At 67.7% G+C, this 16,782-nt stretch overlaps 1 protein-coding gene across 1 annotated transcript; it reads left to right on the top strand.

Annotated features, from left to right (window-relative positions):
* The first annotated feature begins 2,465 nt into the window (after positions 1-2,465).
* SLC38A3 (solute carrier family 38 member 3) lies at positions 2,466-16,363 on the top strand. The gene is made up of 16 exons (XM_084269781.1): positions 2,466-2,529; positions 9,760-9,907; positions 10,058-10,142; positions 10,247-10,362; positions 10,720-10,793; positions 10,874-10,966; positions 11,080-11,161; positions 11,974-12,056; positions 12,207-12,265; positions 12,722-12,895; positions 13,006-13,085; positions 13,515-13,615; positions 13,702-13,826; positions 14,204-14,348; positions 14,751-14,854; positions 14,952-16,363. The coding sequence occupies exons 2-16, from the start codon at positions 9,798-9,800 to the stop codon at positions 15,054-15,056; spliced, it is 1,536 nt and encodes a 511-aa protein (XP_084125907.1). The 5' UTR covers positions 2,466-2,529; positions 9,760-9,797; the 3' UTR covers positions 15,057-16,363.
* The last annotated feature ends 419 nt before the right edge of the window (positions 16,364-16,782 follow it).

The raw sequence follows: 16,782 nt of genomic DNA, 5'->3' as shown, positions 1-16,782 counted from the left end.
CGGCCAGGCGGGATGCTGCGGGCGGGATGCACCGTGCCACGCTCCCCTGAAGGCTCCTCACAGCTGGGATTCCGGCGTCAAACTTTCCAGTCGGCCAGGGAAACCGCACGGCTGCAGTTTCGCAATCGGCTGGAGCCCAGGCACAGGCCCGACACCCGCGCCAGCCAGGGCTGTGCCAGGGAAGCGCTGTGGGCTGGGGGCTCGGTGGGCTGAGAGGAGGGTCTCTTAGCCCACCCCTCTCCCAAGCAGCCCCTGGCCGTAGCAAGGGGCCGGCTCCCCATGCCGGTTCCCCAGCCTGGCTGCATGGGGCTGGAGCCGCCGCGTGCCAGCTGTGGGGACCCGTTGGGCCAGGCTCTGAGGTTTGGGGGCATCTTTAGGCCCTTTATTCCCTCTCTTTCTCACTGCTTGGGTTTTCAGCAAAGCTTTCTCCAGACATGGTAGGGATGGCACTGGCATCTCCTCTGCCCAGCCAAGAGGGAGGTGTGATGGGCTGGGGTGCCACGTGCCAGAGGACAGAGGGGACAGTAATGAGGGGTCACGGCTTCCGCTGGGTCCAACAGGAGAAGGGGAAGGGCAGCACGTGGAGGCTGGGAGGGAGCAGGCAGTCTCCGAGTTGCTGCTGCCTGCACCCCAGAGCCCCTCAGCATGCCCACCCCCCCCTTGCAGCCCGTGCGCCACGGGGGCCCGTCCCTGTCCCCAGCCGCCCCCGCGCTCTGTGTTTGCTTATAGGGCGGCAGCTCCCTGCCTCCTTTTTACAGCCCTGTCACCCTTCCCGGGGGACGTCTCTGCTCCGCTGCCACGTGGCTGGCACCCACCTGTGCCAGGGCAGGGGAAGGGTTAAAGCGGGTGCTTTGAGCCCAGCCGCCGGGTTGCCCACAGCTCTGGGTGCCTCCGTCTACCCCCCCCCCCCATGGCCACCCTGCCAAACCTGGCTGGCTCGGTGGCCCTGCGTGCCAGCCAGCGCTGGTTCAGCACTTACGCATGCTGCTGTTATTAGACATTAGTTAATGGATGTCTCCGGCCCGGGCAGAGCGGCGGTAACAGGAGCCGTGGGATTGCCGGGAGCACGCTGAATATTTAACATCCCGGGCGAGAGGGTGACGCTGCCCGCCGGGCCAAGGGGAGGTTTTTTTCCCTCCGCCCAGCCCTATGGAAGAGGCAGAGCTCGCTGCCGGCCCGGTGGAGCCGCTTCCATCTGAGAGCCCAGCCCCAGGCTTCCCGAGGATTTATGAGAGATATGTGTAACACAAATAAAGCCTCCCGGCAACGCGCGGAGTCATCCTGCCAACGTGTGGCCGCGGCCATCCGGCTCCGGCTCCCCCCTGCTCAGGGCTCCCTTGCGCCGCGGGAACATCGAGCCCGCCGACCCCCCCCCCCCCCTCCCCGGGATTTCACCCCGAGCCAGGCAGGGCAGAGGAGCGGGGTGCCCTGCCCAGCGGGGTAGGAGGCAGTTTGGGGGGTGACAACCCTTTGGAAGAGGCAGGGAGCTGCCAGGGATACGGCTGGTGGCTGGCCAGGAGCTCCTGGCTCTCCCAGAGGGAATGTCCTCTTTGGGGCACTTTCACAGGACCCCAAAATTTTGTCTCTGTGAAAGAAAAGAGGCGTTTCAGCACCAGTGGGGAAGTTTGATGGAGGCTGGAGGAGGGGACTGGAGCGTCTCCTCTGCTTTGGGCAACATTGGGACGGTCCCACCCGCATCATTTACTTCCAGGTGTTGGGACATGCCAGGGTGGGTGCAGAGGGTACCCCAACAGGGCAGCTGTCTGGTCCAGGTTAACCTGTATGCAGCTCGAATTCCTCGGGCTGGGGAGAGAAGCTGGGTGTGGGAGGAGCTGGGGGCACCTTCCCTGGCTGTGGGGTGACTCTGCCCCTCGCTAAGGGGAGGAAACCCAGCGCCTGCGCTAGGTGCCTGCTGGGGTTTGTCCTTCAGGTTACATAGGAGCAGCCGCCCTGCTTTGAGGGCTGGACACCGGCCCCTGGGCACCAGCCCCCAGGTGCTTTGGCAGTGATGCCCGGTGGGGTCGGGATGCTCGGTGGGGCCGGGATGCTCGGTGGGGACGAGATGGTTGGTAGGGTGGTGATGCTCAGTGGGCTGCGGAGGTGCAGTGGGGCGGTGATGCTCGGTGGGGCAGGGATGCCCGGTGGGGTCGGGATGCCTGTGGTGGGACCCTGCCCCCCGGTGGGGTGGCCGTGCCCCGTGGGCTGGGGATGCTCGGTGAGGTGTGGATACACAGCAGGGTGGTGATGCCGGGGTGGGGGGCGACGATGCCCGGAGGGACGCGGGTAGGCGATGGGGCAGAGGGCGAGGCGGAGGCGGGGCCGGGGCGGGGGCGGGAGCCGGGGCCGGGAGCTCTGCCCGCCACGGCGGGTCCCTCCCCGGCAGCTCGGAGATTGGGAGCCGTGGTTTGGGGGCGGGTCCGCCTCCGGTTTAATCTCCGGCTCCAGCAGGATTACGGGTGCGGGGTAGGCTCTGACCTGCGGGACTGGGGGCTGCTGGCCCAGCGGAGGCACCGCCGGAGAGCGGGGCAGGTAAGCGCCCCAGTCCCTCCCAGTCTCCCCAGTTGCACGAACTCTCCTCCCTCCTCCCCCCCGCTTTGCTTCTTGCCTTCTCTTTCAGCGAACTCCGCGGCTGAGGGCTGCCGGGGGTCTGAAGCCCTTCCCTCCCTTCCGCGCCCTCCTGTACCCCAACCTAACCCCCCCCACTTCTCTCGACCCAGCTCCCTTCACCCCCGCCCGGCCCCGCACCGCTCCCGCAGCCCGGGGCGCTCCTCAGCCCGCTGCTTCCCCCCTCCCCAAACGCGCCGGGGCCGGACAGTTCCCCCCGCCGCCCCGGCAGCCCCGGTGGGGGGGGGGGGGGAGAGGAGAGGGGGGGCGGCAAGTGGCAGCTCCCGGGCTGTTTGCTTTGCTTTTCCCTGGGCAATTCCCCCCGCGGGTGCCGAACCCCTCTCGGGGGGGAGGGGGACAAGTCCCACGGTGGGGGGGGGGTGTGGGGGGCGCACAGCCGCTCTTCCCCCAGGCAAAGCTCCTGCCCGGGGGGGGAGGTCCGGCATTGCCACCTGCTTTGCTACTGCTGCTAACGCCCCCCCTTCCCCTCACCCCCCCCCCCCCCAGCAGACCCCTTCTCCTTTCTCCTTTTCTATATATTTATTTTTCCGCTTTAATTTTTAATGGGCGCGGGCAGGACGCGGGTGTCGCGGGGCCGGACGCGGGGCCGGCCGGGATCAGGTGTCGGGGTGCCGGGGCGCGGAGCGATGCCGGGGGCCGTGGGTGCTGCCGGGGCCCCGCTGGGCCACGCACGCCGCGTCCCCAGGGCCAGGGTATTTATAGCCCTGGCTGGCGCGGAGAGGCGGGCGGCACATCGCGTTCCCACCACCGGCCACGCGTGTCCCACGCCAGCCGGCACGGCGGCCCCGCTCTGCCCGAGGCGGCCGGAGGCTGAACCTTACCGGTGGGGAAACTGAGGCACGGCGGGTGACGCTGGCGCGGGCGAGCCAGGGGACCCCGGCAAAGTTCACGGCCGGTAGGATGAAGGGGACGCGGAGCCCCGGCGTGGGGCTGCGCCCTGGTTGGCTGCGGAGGGCACGGCTGCGCTGAGCTGCCACGGAGGAGACGGGGAATTTTCCACTGCCTTTTGGATCCCGACCAAGCTGAGCCGTTAGACCTGCCCGGTCCCTGCTGCGAGCCAGCAGCATGCGTTCCCCCCCCTCCCAATCCCCGGCTTTGGGGGGGGGTCCCCCACAGAAAGCTCCCCCAATGCCTTAGGATGCCGCCCTGTTCACTGGGGACCAAGCGCTGGTGCGCCCTGGCTCTGGCAGCCAGAGATGCTGCGGGAGGGGTATCGGGGGCACCCTGACCGGCCTGGGGGTGACACGGTGGTGGTGGTGGGGGGGGGCTGCTGGCGCTGCGGGGAGCCTGGCCGCGGCGCAAAGGCCCCAGAGCACCCGGCCGCGCTGCAGCTGTAATCACACGCCGGGGCTGCAGCCACCGGCAGAGCCTATTTTCCTTGGCGCACGGGGCCGGGGGAGAGGAGCGGGATCCCACGGGCTGCTTTGGAAACGCAGCCTTGAGAAAACAGAGGCGGGACGGGACGGGACAGGACGGGATGGGCTCCCCCCCTACCCCGAACCCCACTCCCCGCGTGGGTCTCGGCCTCGGTGCACCTCCCCAGCCACTGACGCAGGGCCGGGGCTGGCTGAGTGGCCCTGCTGTGCCTGGGACGGGGGGTGGTGGCTTGGTGGTGGCAGATCAGGGTGGCTGGTTGGGACAGGGGACTCTACTGGGGGTGTGCAGTGGTGGGGGACACATCCTGCCTGATGGCCCTGGTGATGCCCAGGTTTTTTGCCGTTGGCTCCTTGGTGGCATGCCCCCAAGGCTGGGGGTGTTTTAGGGACCCCTGGAAAGCATCTTGCCTCCAAGGCACTCCAGGGGTGCGACAGGACACCCAACGTGGCTTCTTCAGGCGTTACCTGCCCCTCAGTCCCCACCACGCTGCCATCCTTGTCACTGTCCTCTCTGGGTGGCACTGAGCTCCTGGAGGGCACCACGTGGGCTTTAAGTTCAAAGCCAAACCTAAGGTCCAGCCTGGAGCCTGCTGGGTCACTTTGGGCTCAAGCTGCCATCTTACCCCATAGCCGTGCTGTGTGTGTCCTGCACCCACCCCATCCCTGTGCCCACGCTGCCAGCCACCTCTGCTGCCTGGCCTCATCCTGCACAGGCTCAGCCCCTTCCCTCCATGCCAGGTTGTGCCTGTGGCAGCCAGGGCTGTCCTGGTGCTGGGCACAGCTCCTCTTGCCAGGCTTCAGTTTCCCAACTGCTCTTCCCAGCTCACCTTGGCTCTGGTGCTTGGATGCAGGAAGATCTGGTGTGAGGGTGGTGGCTGGTACCAGTACTGTGGCCTCCCTCTCCCCCTGGGGTGAGTGCCTGACAGGGACTGGCATGGCTGAGGCACTGGAAAACCTTCCCTGTGATGATGTTTGGCTTTGCTGCCCCTACCCCACAGTGCCTTTGGTCTCCCCAGTGTGTCCCAGTCCCAGCACATCCACTGCTGTGGAACGGTGCTGGGACTGGTGGCCACAAGCCAGCCTGGCCACTGGCATGCTCTGGCACGTCCCCAAGGGCTGGGGCAGAGCTGTCCCCGAGGGCTGGGGGGCTGCTTGTGCTCTTTGAGGGAAGACCCCAGGGGACACCTCTCCCAGTGGGGTGGGGATGGCCCCGAGCTGCTGGGGCAGGTGACAGTGGCTGGGACAGTGGCTTAGAAAGCTGCTTCTTGCTCGCCCTGGCCAGAGCAGTGACTGTGCCAAGGCCACGCCGTGGGGTTTGGGGCTGGAGCTCTGGGTCGCCCCAGCACTGGGTGAGCCCAGGAGCAGCACCACACTGCCCAGCTCACATGGGGACCAGGAGTGGGGCTCTAGAGGGGCTACTGGAAAGGTCTCTGTGGGGCTGTCTCATGAAGGTCTCCAGCGGGTCTTGTTTAGGGAGGGGGTACAGGGGGTACCTGGAGGACCTCTCCAGCGTGCACCAGGCAGGTTGTCCCCAGCTGTCCCTCCCCTGTGTCTCTGCTCACCGGTGCCCTGCAGCAGCTGGATCTGCCCTTCTGGGTGGCTGCTGCCCCGGGGGAGGCGGGATGCTGGTGTTGCCTTTGCTGGGCCAGGAGGTGGGGGGGAGGAATGCCGTAGGTTTAAAAACAGGTTTGGGGTGCTAATTTTAGGAAGGCAGGTCAGGGGGAAAGCCACGTCTGCGTGTGCTGAGGGGGAAGGGCAGGCGCTGCTCCACGGGGTCAGGCTGGCTCTGCTCCCAGGGCCTGGGCTCCCAGGGCTGCCCCTGATGGGGTTCTTTGTGGAGGGGGGTCCCCACTGCCCTGCTGGGGTCCAGCCTCCTTGGGGAGTTGATGCCCAGGGACCCCCCAGGTTTGAGCTGCTGCCCCAGCGGTGCCAGGGGGTGAGTGGGGACACCTGGCTGGGGGTCACCCTGTGATCAGCAGTGATCCTGACCAAGGACCCCGCGCTGGGGGTCCCTCCATCCCCAGCAGCAGTCCAGGGCACCGACATGGGATCCCAGGTTGGGCTTTGCCCTGTGCTCTGCAGTGATGCTGGGGGTGACCCCAAGGCTGGGGGCTGATGGCCGTGGGGGGACGTGCCCGGTGGTCCCTCCATGCTGGCCCCTCTGGGAGGGCTCTGTCCCCAGCCCAGTCCTGGGCAACATGAGACCTGCGCGTGCCCGGCTCTGCTGAAACCCGAAGAGCTGCCTGGGCAGGCACAGACCGGGGCTGGGGGTGGGGGGGGAGCTTGCTGCTGGCCCCCCAGCCTGCCCAGGGGACAGCGGGGTACCTGGCTGTGAGCACGCAGGCCAGCAGCTGCAGCAGGCTTGGCGCTAAAGCCGGATTACCACCCGGAATAGTCCTGCGGGCCCAGATGGGGCGGATTAGCCGGGATTCATCTGCAGAGGGACAGGGGATAGGGAGGGGGGTCTCTGCCCTGCGGGGGTCCCCAGCCTGAGGGGTGTGGGGCTTTGGTCCCGCCCTGGCTGAGAGCAGGGGGTGCTCAGGGGTGGGTGTCATGAGCCTTGGGGACACAGTGGGTCTGTGCAGGCAGGGCTGGCGTTCTGTGGCGCTGGCGGGCAGCTGCCAGTGCCCCTGTCCCCTCCATGCGCGGGTGGGGAGGGAGCTGGGACAGGGCTCAGCTGGGCCCTCCCGGTGACACGCACCCTCCGAGCCATCACGGACCCCCTGCCCAACGCATCCCCTCAGCAGCAAGGACAGAGGTCCCCTGCCTCACCCCCCACACCCCCATCCCTGGCTGCGCCTTGCTCCCTACTCAGACTTTCCACCTTTCCAAAAAGGTCTGAGAGGGAGCGGGACAGCGAGTTGCTGCTCAGCCAGGTTCAGCGAGGTGCTGCACAGCCAGACCCCCCCCTGCCACGGTGTCCCAGCCCCCCGGGAGGGCTGGCAGGGGCTGCGTGAGGGCTGCCTGCCAGGGCAGGGATGGGGAGACCTGCCGCCCGCCCCACACGTGTCCCTGTCCCGGCGCGGGGGGAGCAGCCTTCCGCGCTGGCTGGGACGCGACGTGCGAGACCAAATGTAGCCGCCCCGGCGCGCAGACGTGGCCGGCGGGAGGGTACGTGCGGCCCCACGCATACGGCTCCCTGTTCCCTGCTGAGGGGGTGCAGGACGGCACCGGGGCCCCACTCGGGCCAGCCTGTCTGTACCAGAGGGTCAGTGAGGTGGGTGAGGTACCTACTGGGCATCGGGATGGCAGGAGCTGCCCGGGAGAGCCATGGAGAGATGGGAGGTCTGGGTGCAGCGCGGCTGTCACTGTCCATGTCACACGGAGCCGGCGGGCAGCGGAGCGGCGGACGCTGGGAAATGAGCTCAGCTGGCTCAGCACCCCTGGGGACACGGCTGTGGGCGCTGGAGCGGGGGGCTCAGTGGCCACACACGTGGCCCTGACCATGCCATCAGGGCGGGCGAGCAGGCACTGGGGCTGGCAGTGGTGGGGGGACGATGGCAAGTGCAAACGGGCTGCCCAAGGTGGCGGTGGGCATGGCAGCATCCCTCCCGGGCAGTGCCATGACTGTCCTGCCACGGGCTGCTGTTCTTGGGGCTGGCTTGCACGGTGGGAAGAGATCCCGGGGAGATGCTCTTTGACCAGCACCGAGGCTCCCCAGTGAGCACCCAGGGACGGGGCTGAACCCGCCGCCCCCCAACCCTGAGGGACCCACCCCGCCCCCCCGGGGCCATGTGCCACCCCATGTATTTGTTGTTCGCTTGGCCTTATCGCAAGGCAAACAGCGGCAGGCCGGGCACGCTCTGCCCGATCGAAGCGTCTCCCGTTCCCTCCCCTTCCATCCCCCCCGACTCCTCCGGACACCACCGGAGACCCTGGCCGAGGGGCAAAGGCCGGGGCCAGCAATGGCGGGGAGCGCCGGTGCTGTGCCGGGGGCCGTGCCAGGCCTGTGCCAGGCCTGTGCCAGGGCCGTGCCAGCGCTGCCCGGCGGGAGGAAGCGTCTGGGTGGTGGTGTGAAGTGTGGTGCATGCGAAATGAGCCGGGCCCTGCCGCTTGCTATTCCGAGAGGCGCTTGGGGAAAGAGCCTGGCATTTCCTGCGCCGCCCGGAGAGGTGTAATTATAACCTGGGAGAAGAAAGGGGCCGGGGCGGAGAGCGCCCGGCTCCCCGGCGCCCGTGGGGCAGCGGGCAGGGGCAGCGGGTCGCCCGCCCACCCACCCACCCGTGGGGTGCAGCGGAGGCCTACGGGCGGGAAGCCTGGCAGCCCTGGGGGCGAGGGGGAGTTTGTGGAAGCAATGGAGCACCGGGGGCCTGGCAGCCCCCCCTCCCGAGCCTCGGTGGGCTCAGCAGTGCCTGCCCGCAGCGGTGGGAAGGCGCAGAGTTAACGGCAGCGTTTGGATGTGCTGGCAGCCTTGTTCGGGCCTGGATCTGGCCCAAGTGGAGGCCTAGAAGAGGGGATAGATCATTGCCCAGCGCTTGCCTTGCTCTTCCCTCTCGTCCCCCGCATGGCTGAGCCTCCCCGCGCTGGTCCCCGCTGGCCTGCGCCCTGCCTCAGTTTCCCCACCGGGTCGGGTGCTGCAGGTGGGTGGCCCAGCCATGTGCCTCCACCCCAGGGCAGCCTTAGAGTCTCAGCCCCCCAGCACTACCAGTGTATGGCCTGGGATGACCCTGCTGAGTCTCTTTGGTGGCCTGGGTGGGCAGGGACAGGCAGGGCAGCAGCTCAGGAGCATGGGGGTGCCTGTACCCCACTGCGCTGTGCATCCCTGGTGTGCTGGGGGCTGCTGTCCCCAGCGTTTCCTGCTCCAGCAGTGTCATGGAAAGACTCACCTGGTCCCCAGGGCTGTCAGTCCCCTGGGAACAGAAAGATTGGTCCCAGTGGGAGCCCAGGCACTGGAGTGATGGGTGGCAGCATCCTCCCAGGGCCAGGGACCATGCCACGTCCCAGCCAGCCCTGGCCTTAGGCTGAGGTCTCCCTGAGGTGGAGACCCCCCCGGCTGGACAGGGAGGACCCCAGCCCTGCAGGATGGTGGGGGATGGCAGGGGACCCTGCCCTGGCTGCCAGTCTGCCCCAGAAAGCCACCCTGTGCCGTTCCCAGCGGGGCGGGGAGGGCCGGGGCTCTCACAGAGGCAGCTTTGTGCGGCGTGCCAAGGCGTCCCGCGCTCGGCAGCCCGACCGCCTTCCCCTGCCAAGGAGCTGTCTCCCGGCCCCGCGCTCTTTCCTGCTCCGTTTGTCCAGCCCTGACGTGCCCCCGAGCCCCCTGCCTTGGCACCCTGGCCGTGCCGGCCCCAGGCAGCAGGATGCGGGCGAGCCCTTCGTGCTGAGCAGCGCCACAGGCTTTACGTAACGGCGGTGGCTGGGGGGTCCCCGAGCTCCCCACCCCGTCCCCAGCTGCCCTCCCAGCCATCCCTGCTCGCCTGTTGGTGCCCATCTCCAGCAAGGGAAACTGAGGCGTGGAGCTGAGAGCTGTAGGCAGGGACCAGAAGTGGGCAGGTACCGTGGGCAGAGGCTCTGGGGCCAGTGGGAGTGGAGTGGTGCTGGGGGTGGGCAGGGGGACAGCTGGCCAGGCGAGGGGCCGGGGGGGGCTGGTGTGCGCCGGGCTGGCAGAGAGGAGAGTTGCATCCTCATCCCCGGCTGCCCGTCCCTGCCGTGCCACCAGCACTGGTGGTGAGTCCCACTCCGGCATCCCCGCTGGATGTGGGACTTCGTGGGAGCCCCCCTCCAGTGCTCCTGCCCAGAACCTGTTGCCCCTCTCCTGCAGAGCCTGAGGAGAGCTCAGAGCCCACCCACTGCCCTGCCATGGATGCCACGGACGTGCCCCTCCAGGCCGAGATGGTGGAGCTGGTGCCCAACGGGAAGCACGAGGCTGTGCTCACTGCCTCTGCTGTGCCCTCGCTGGCGGGCGACAGGTAGGCTGGCTGGGGCGAGTGGGGGTGCCGGCGCCTCTGTGGGTCCTCCTGACTGCTCCCTGCCCTTGGGGTGCCAGCCAGGCATGGGGAAGGGGCACAGCAGCCCCCTCACGCCCCCCAGGGCCTCACCCCTCTCCCTTCGGTGGCCAGGTTTGAGGAGAACCAGTCCAGCGTGGCGGAGATGGAGGAGTTCCTGCCCCACGGTGCGGAGAAGAAGCAGACGCACTTCACCGACGTGAGTCCCGGCACAGGCGCCGGCGGTGGCGGCGGCGGGGCGGGGGTGGCTCCCGGTGTGACCGGCCCGTCCCCTCCCCTCCCCGTCACGTCTCCTGTGTGCAGTTTGAGGGGAAGACGTCGTTTGGGATGTCTGTCTTCAACCTGAGCAACGCCATCATGGGCAGCGGCATCCTGGGGCTGGCCTACGCCATGGCCAACACTGGCATCATCCTCTTCCTGTGAGTGCCTGGGCTGCGCATGGGGTCGTCCCCAGGGGTCAGGGGGTGCAGGGGAGAAAGGGGTCCCTGGCTTGGGGTGGTGCAGAGACCGGTGTCCTGCTGCCTGAGCATAAGCCAGGCCGCTCCTGCTGGGCGCTGTCTCCCCTGGGAGGAGGAGGAGGAGGAGGAGGAGGAGGAGGGCTTGACTTCCTTAGTTCAAGACCAGATTTTCCCACATGGATGTGGGCACCAGCTCCCCTTGGGCATGGAGATGTGGGGTCCCCAGACCCTGGGGCCCATCCACCCCGCCAAGGTGAGGGGTGGGGTGTCCTGTGCCCGCACAGGGTTTGCCCCACGGCTGTGTCCTCCCTCCCACAGCTTCCTCCTCACAGCGGTGGCCCTGCTCTCCAGCTACTCCATCCACCTGCTGCTCAAGTCCTCCGGCATCGTGGGTGAGTATCAGGTCCTTGGCATACCCCTGCCAAAGGGGTCTCCTCCTGACCCTCACCCCGCCACCGCTCCCATCCCACAGGTATCCGTGCCTACGAGCAGCTGGGCTACCGAGCCTTCGGCACGCCGGGGAAGCTGGCGGCAGCCATCGCCATCACGCTGCAGAACATCGGAGGTGAGAGCAGGGTTGGGATGGGGACCCTCTTTGGGGGGGATTGGGGGTCCTGCTGGGGAAGAGGGATGAGACCGGAGCACGCCGGTGCAGCGTGACCTTGCCCTGCCCCACAGCCATGTCCAGCTACCTGTACATCGTCAAGTCCGAAGTGCCTCTGGTCATTCAGACCTTCCTCAACCTGGAGGAGAAGACCACGTGAGTGCCGCCGCCCGCGCTGCCTGCCGGCCTCCCCGGCTCTGGCTCCAGCTGTGCTGCCCCTGGCAGGGATTTACTGCCCTAAGCCACTACTATTTTTGATAACTGTCAGTGCTGAATAAGCCCACGGGGGGGGATTAAACTGGGCTGAACTTCCAATCCCTGCTCCGCACATCCCCTTGGGATCAGGCTTTCCTCCTTGAGCAGAGCCCCGAGTTGTGGGGCGGGGGGCGGGAGCTCTGGTTGGGAATGGGACCCCCCTTCCCCCCCCCCTCCCCCTCCATGTCTGCATCCCCACCCGGGAGGGCTGAGAGCTGGAGAGATGCTGAGCTGAGCTGCCACTGGGATGGACTGGGCAGAGTCCTGGGCTCCCCCAGTCTAGAACTGGGTAGCCCAGCCAGACCTAACCCTGGCTGCTCTGGGGTGCCTGACCCCATGTGGGGCACCTCACGGGTGTCCAGGGGCAGCCTGGGGCATTGGGGACCCGCCTGAGCCCCCTCACAGATGCTGGTACCCCGTGGGCAAACATGTGCTGAGGACATCAGTTCTCAGCCTGCCCACAGCAGCGCTGGCCCTTGGGGGTGTGCCACTGTGGGGGTAGGCAGGACCCCAGCCCAGGAGCACCCAGGGGCCCCATCTCTGGAGTGCCCAGAGCACAGCAGGGGTGCCAGCCTCGGGGGATGCCCATGCCCTGTGGCTTTGAGCTCCAGGGTCCCTGTGGGTGGGTGGCAGCCCCCGTGCCCCTCCGGCTACCTGTGCCTCCCAGACAGGGCAGGGCAGGGCAGGCCGGTGAGCAGCCCTTCTGCTTCCAGGGACTGGTACATGAACGGAAACTACCTGGTGATCCTGGTTTCCGTCACCATTATCCTGCCCCTGGCCCTCATGAAGCAGCTGGGTGAGTCAGAGTGATGCTGCACGTGGTGCCGGGGTCCCGCACCCCAGGGTGGCGGTGCCAGTCTTGGGGGTTGGGGGGTGGAGGGCGGTGGGCACCCAGTCAGTGCCAGGGGTCCTTCCCGTGCCCACTGGCCACTCTCCTCCCTCCCAGGCTACCTCGGCTACGCCAGCGGCTTCTCCCTCAGCTGTATGGGCTTCTTCCTCATCTCGGTGAGCGCCCGGGACGTGCGGCAGCTGGGGGTGCCCAGTGTCCCCGCTGCTGGGGCGCTGCCGGCGCGTGGCCGGGCTGCGTGCGGCGGGGACAGCGGGTGCTCGGGGCTGCGGAGATGTCGTGGTGGTGCTGTCATGCTGATGGGTTATTTTAGGCTGAAGGAGCCGAGTGCCGGGGAGGGGGGAAAGGAGAAGGAGCTGGGGGGGGTTGGAACTGGGCGTGTGGCCCCTCCACGTGTCGCTGCCCTCACAGGGCCAGGCTTGGGGTGGGGAGGGCTGGAATTGTGGGGGGCTGGCATTGTGGGGGGCATCGCCAGCAAAGGCTGCACCACAGAGGGACAGGGAGCATCGTCGTGCTGGGGAGGGTGCTGGCTTGGGCAGCCCGAGCTGGGGGGCAGTGGCACTAAACACTGGCTGTCCCTGTGTCTGTGTGTGTCCCCCCCTATCCCACCCCAGGTCATCTACAAGAAGTTCCAGGTCCCCTGCCCGCTGTCTGAGCAGGAGGGGAACCTCACAGGCAGCCTCAATGCCACCCTCATGGGCATCAGCGACTACCAGAACGGCTACACCGTGCTCCCGGCACCCGAGCAGGGCACCTGCACCCCCAGCTTCTTCACCCTCAACTCCCAGGTAGGGACCTGGGACGTAGGGCTCTGGGTCCCCCCTACCCCTGCAGAGGTGGGTGGTGCTGGTGGCACCCGCTGGCTGCCCCTGCGCTCAGCTGCCCTCCTCCCACACAGACAGCCTACACCATCCCCATCATGGCCTTCGCCTTTGTCTGCCACCCCGAGGTGCTGCCCATCTACACCGAGCTGAAGGAGTGAGTCCTGGGTGGGGGTACCCGTGGGGAGTGGGACCTGCACCTGGGCATCACTGGGATGTGGATGATATCACCCTGGGAGGAGGGGTGGGTGATAGGACCTGGGATGAGTGAGGGGGTCGTGGGTGACATTATCCCCCCCCCAAGAGACTGGTGATGTAACTGGGGTGGGGGGCGATGTCACCCGTGGGAGATACAGCTCGGGATGGGTGACCCCCTGGAAAGTGGGTGATGTGATGCTGGGTGGTTGGGGTGGGTTATTGACCCACCACACAGCCCAGAAAGGGGGACACAGCCCCTCTCTGCACAGCCCCTGTGCACGCCAGGGTGCTCCAGCATCACCACTCCTTGCTGGGTGGGTGCTGGCAGGTACCCCAGGTGGGCTGGGCTGGGCTAGGGGGGCCATGCTGAGCCCACTGTCCCCTGCAGCCCCTCCAAGAAGAAGATGCAGTGTATCTCCAACATCTCCATCACGGTCATGTACCTCATGTACTTCTTGGCCGCCCTCTTCGGGTACCTCACGTTCTACGGTGAGCCCTTGGGGAGGGCACCGGGGCGGGGGGCTGGGGGGTGGCAGCGCTGGCACTGACCCAGTGGCTCCCACTGGTGCCCACAGGCCGCGTGGAGTCAGAGCTGCTGCACACCTACAACAAGGTGGATCCCTTTGACGTGCTGATCCTGTGCGTGCGGGTGGCCGTGCTGACAGCTGTCACCCTCACCGTCCCCATTGTCCTCTTCCCGGTGAGTTGCCCCATGGGGGTGCCAGGTGGCACTGCCACCCCCTCCCCGCTGCCCCAGCTGAAGCAGGACCTCGCCACCAGGCTTGGAGAGGGGAAACTGAGGCAGTGATGGGGCTGAGGGCCAGGGACAGAGTGTCAGTGATTGGCGGGGCTGTAGGGATTGGGGAATGGGACCGACTGGGTGTCAGGGTCTGGTTTGGGGCAGAGGAAGGGGTCTTGGGTACCAGTGAGGCTGTGGGGATGGGGAGGGGTCACGGGGGCTGGCAGTGCTGGGGTGGGACGGGGCTTGGTGGGGGTGACAGGGGCCGTCAGGACTGTGGGGCAGGGGATGAGACAGGCTCTGAGCCCAAGGCTGGAGCTTGATGTCCCCGTCCCCAGGTGCGCCGGGCCATCCAACAGATGCTGTTCCAAGGGAAGGACTTCAGCTGGATCCGGCACATCACCATCGCTGTGGTCCTGCTGACCTTCATCAATCTCCTGGTCATCTTTGCCCCCTCCATCCTCGGCATCTTCGGCATGATCGGTGCGTGGCAGCACCCCGCTCCTGGGTGCTGGGCAGCGGGAGCCCCTGTTCCTCAGTTTCCCCTTCTCACCGTGCCAGACCCAAGCAGCACATGGGGGTCCTCAGCCCCAGCCTAGTGAGCTGGTTCCCGTGGGGGGGTACCAGCCGCTCGCCACGCTGCTGGCCCCTCCCCTGGGCATCTCCCTTGATCCCCCGGCTGGGCTCCCCCCGCTCGGCGCCCAGCTCGGCTCTGTGCCAGCGGCGTGGGGCCGGTGCCAGGACACAGTGTCCCTGGGTTCCTGGAAGGCTTTGCCAGCGCTGGGAGCAGTGGGAGGGGTGGGTGGGTACTGGGCCTGGCCCCACAGTGGGGTGGCAGGGCTGAGCCGCGGGGTGGGGGTCCCCTGCCCGCTCTGTCGCCTCCAGGTGCCACCTCTGCTCCCTGCCTCATCTTCATCTTCCCTGCCATCTTCTACATCCGCATCATGCCCAAGGACAAGGAGCCGCTGCGCTCCACCCCCAAAATCTTGGTAAGCGGGGTGGGGGAGCAGGGACAAGGGTCCTGGGGCTGGCTGGGGGGGGCTGCACCACCCTGGCCGGCCCTGACCCTCGTCCCTGTCGCTGCAGGCTGCCTGCTTTGCCCTCCTCGGGGTGCTCTTCATGATCATGAGCTTGAGCTTCATCATCATCGACTGGGCCACGGGCGGGGGGAAGAGCGGCGGCAGCCACTAGCCAGCACCGGGTCCCCATGCCAACCTGCCCACCACCACCACCCGGTGCCCAGGGAGAGCCGGCCCCGGGCGCAGCCCCATGCCAGGGCCCCGCCAGGCTTCCCTGGGGACCTTCTGCCGTCGCTGCCCATCACCCGCGGTGGTGGTGGTGGTGAGGGGGCTTGTGCCATGGCGGGCACGGGGACCCTCCGACCTGTGCCCAGGATGGGGCAGTGAGCCCAGGGCAGGTGCTGCGTGTGTCCCCCCGCTCCCTGCCTCAGTTTCCCCGCCTGTAACGCGGGGAGAATAACACCGCCCTACCTCACCGGGAGCTGGCTGTCAGCTGGAGCTCGTCCCTGCGCCCCGGAGCAGAGGGGCGCCGAGGGCTGAGGCACTTTCCTGACCCCCACACCCACCCCCCAGCAGCAGCGGGAGCCCTGATGGACGGTGTCTGCCCCAGCCCTGCCCATGCCCCCCGCCCTCTCCCTGCAGAGATGCCATCCCATCAGCCCAGCATTGGGGGGGGGCACCCCAGACCCCTGCTGTGGATGGTGGTACTGGGGCTGCTGTTCTTGAGCCTGCCAGGGGCACGGCTGGCTTCTGGTGTCCACGGATGGGACCCCCCCAGTGACCCCCTGGCCATGCTGGGGGCCCCAGGCGCATCGCTTGGGGAAGGTGTCAGAGCTGCGGGGGGGCTCGGTGCCCACTGCGTCCTGCCTCAGCTGGGGCTTGGCTGCCCCCCAAAAAGGGACAGGGGTGGGGAATGCGGGGGTTGGGGGGCCAGCTCGGGGCTCCAGAGCCACCCCTCCGTGTGCCCAGACGCTAGGGTGACGGGCACCCCCACAACCCATTTGCCTTGCACCCAAAGCCAGCACCCAGGTACCCCCTTTTCAGCGCTCCCCCCGCCCCCCAATCCCCTCCCCTCGCTGCTGGGATGCCCCATGCCAAAACCCAGGGAGGTGCTTTCCCACCCCCACCTCCCTCTGCGCCGGGGGCCAGCCGGGCAGGGTGGGCAGCGCTGGGGATGTGGGGGGGGGGTGGGGTGCAGTGGGGGGGGGTCCCGCAGCTCGGTACATCAGAGATGTATTTTTTTATGGGGGGGGGGGGGGGCTGCTTTTTATCACTGCTGTACATGGGGTGGGTGCTGTGGCCGCGCTGCCCGGGCGCACCGGGCTCTGTACATAGCAGGGGGGGACCCCACCGGCCCCCCCCAACCCCGCGGCCGCCCTGCGCTGAGCCGGGCGACGCGCGTAACTTATCCGGGGGGTCATGGGCTGGAAGGCCGGCCCAGACCCCCCACCCACCCCCCCAAATAAAGGTGTGAACGTGCCCAGGTCTCGGGGTGACTGGGGCGAGGGACGGCAGGCGGCGTGCCAAGCATGGGGGCAGTGCATGTGTGCGCAGGGACAGACATGGGGACACGCGGACAGACGGACGTGGGCAGGCGGGGTCAGTGCCCACCCGGGCACGGACGCGGGGGCAGCACTGACAGGCACAAGGACACGCAGACACGGGCCTGTGGGGTCAGTGCACACAGTACGGACAGACGTGGGGACGCCCGGACAGATGGACACAAGCACACAGGGTCAGTGCCCACGCGTGCACAGACACAGGGACAGCACGGACTGACACGGGGACACATGGATGGACACGGGGACAGACACGGGGACAGACACACGGACAGACATGGGGACAGACGGACAGACACGGGGACAGACGGACAGACAGGCACACGGACACACGGACAG

The sequence above is a fragment of the Gallinula chloropus genome (genome assembly GCF_964237585.1).
Source record: "Gallinula chloropus genome assembly, chromosome: 12".
NCBI classification, from domain to species: Eukaryota; Metazoa; Chordata; class Aves; order Gruiformes; family Rallidae; genus Gallinula; species Gallinula chloropus.
Note: the sequence above shows the minus strand (reverse complement) of the source record. Positions and strands in the feature narration are given on the sequence as shown.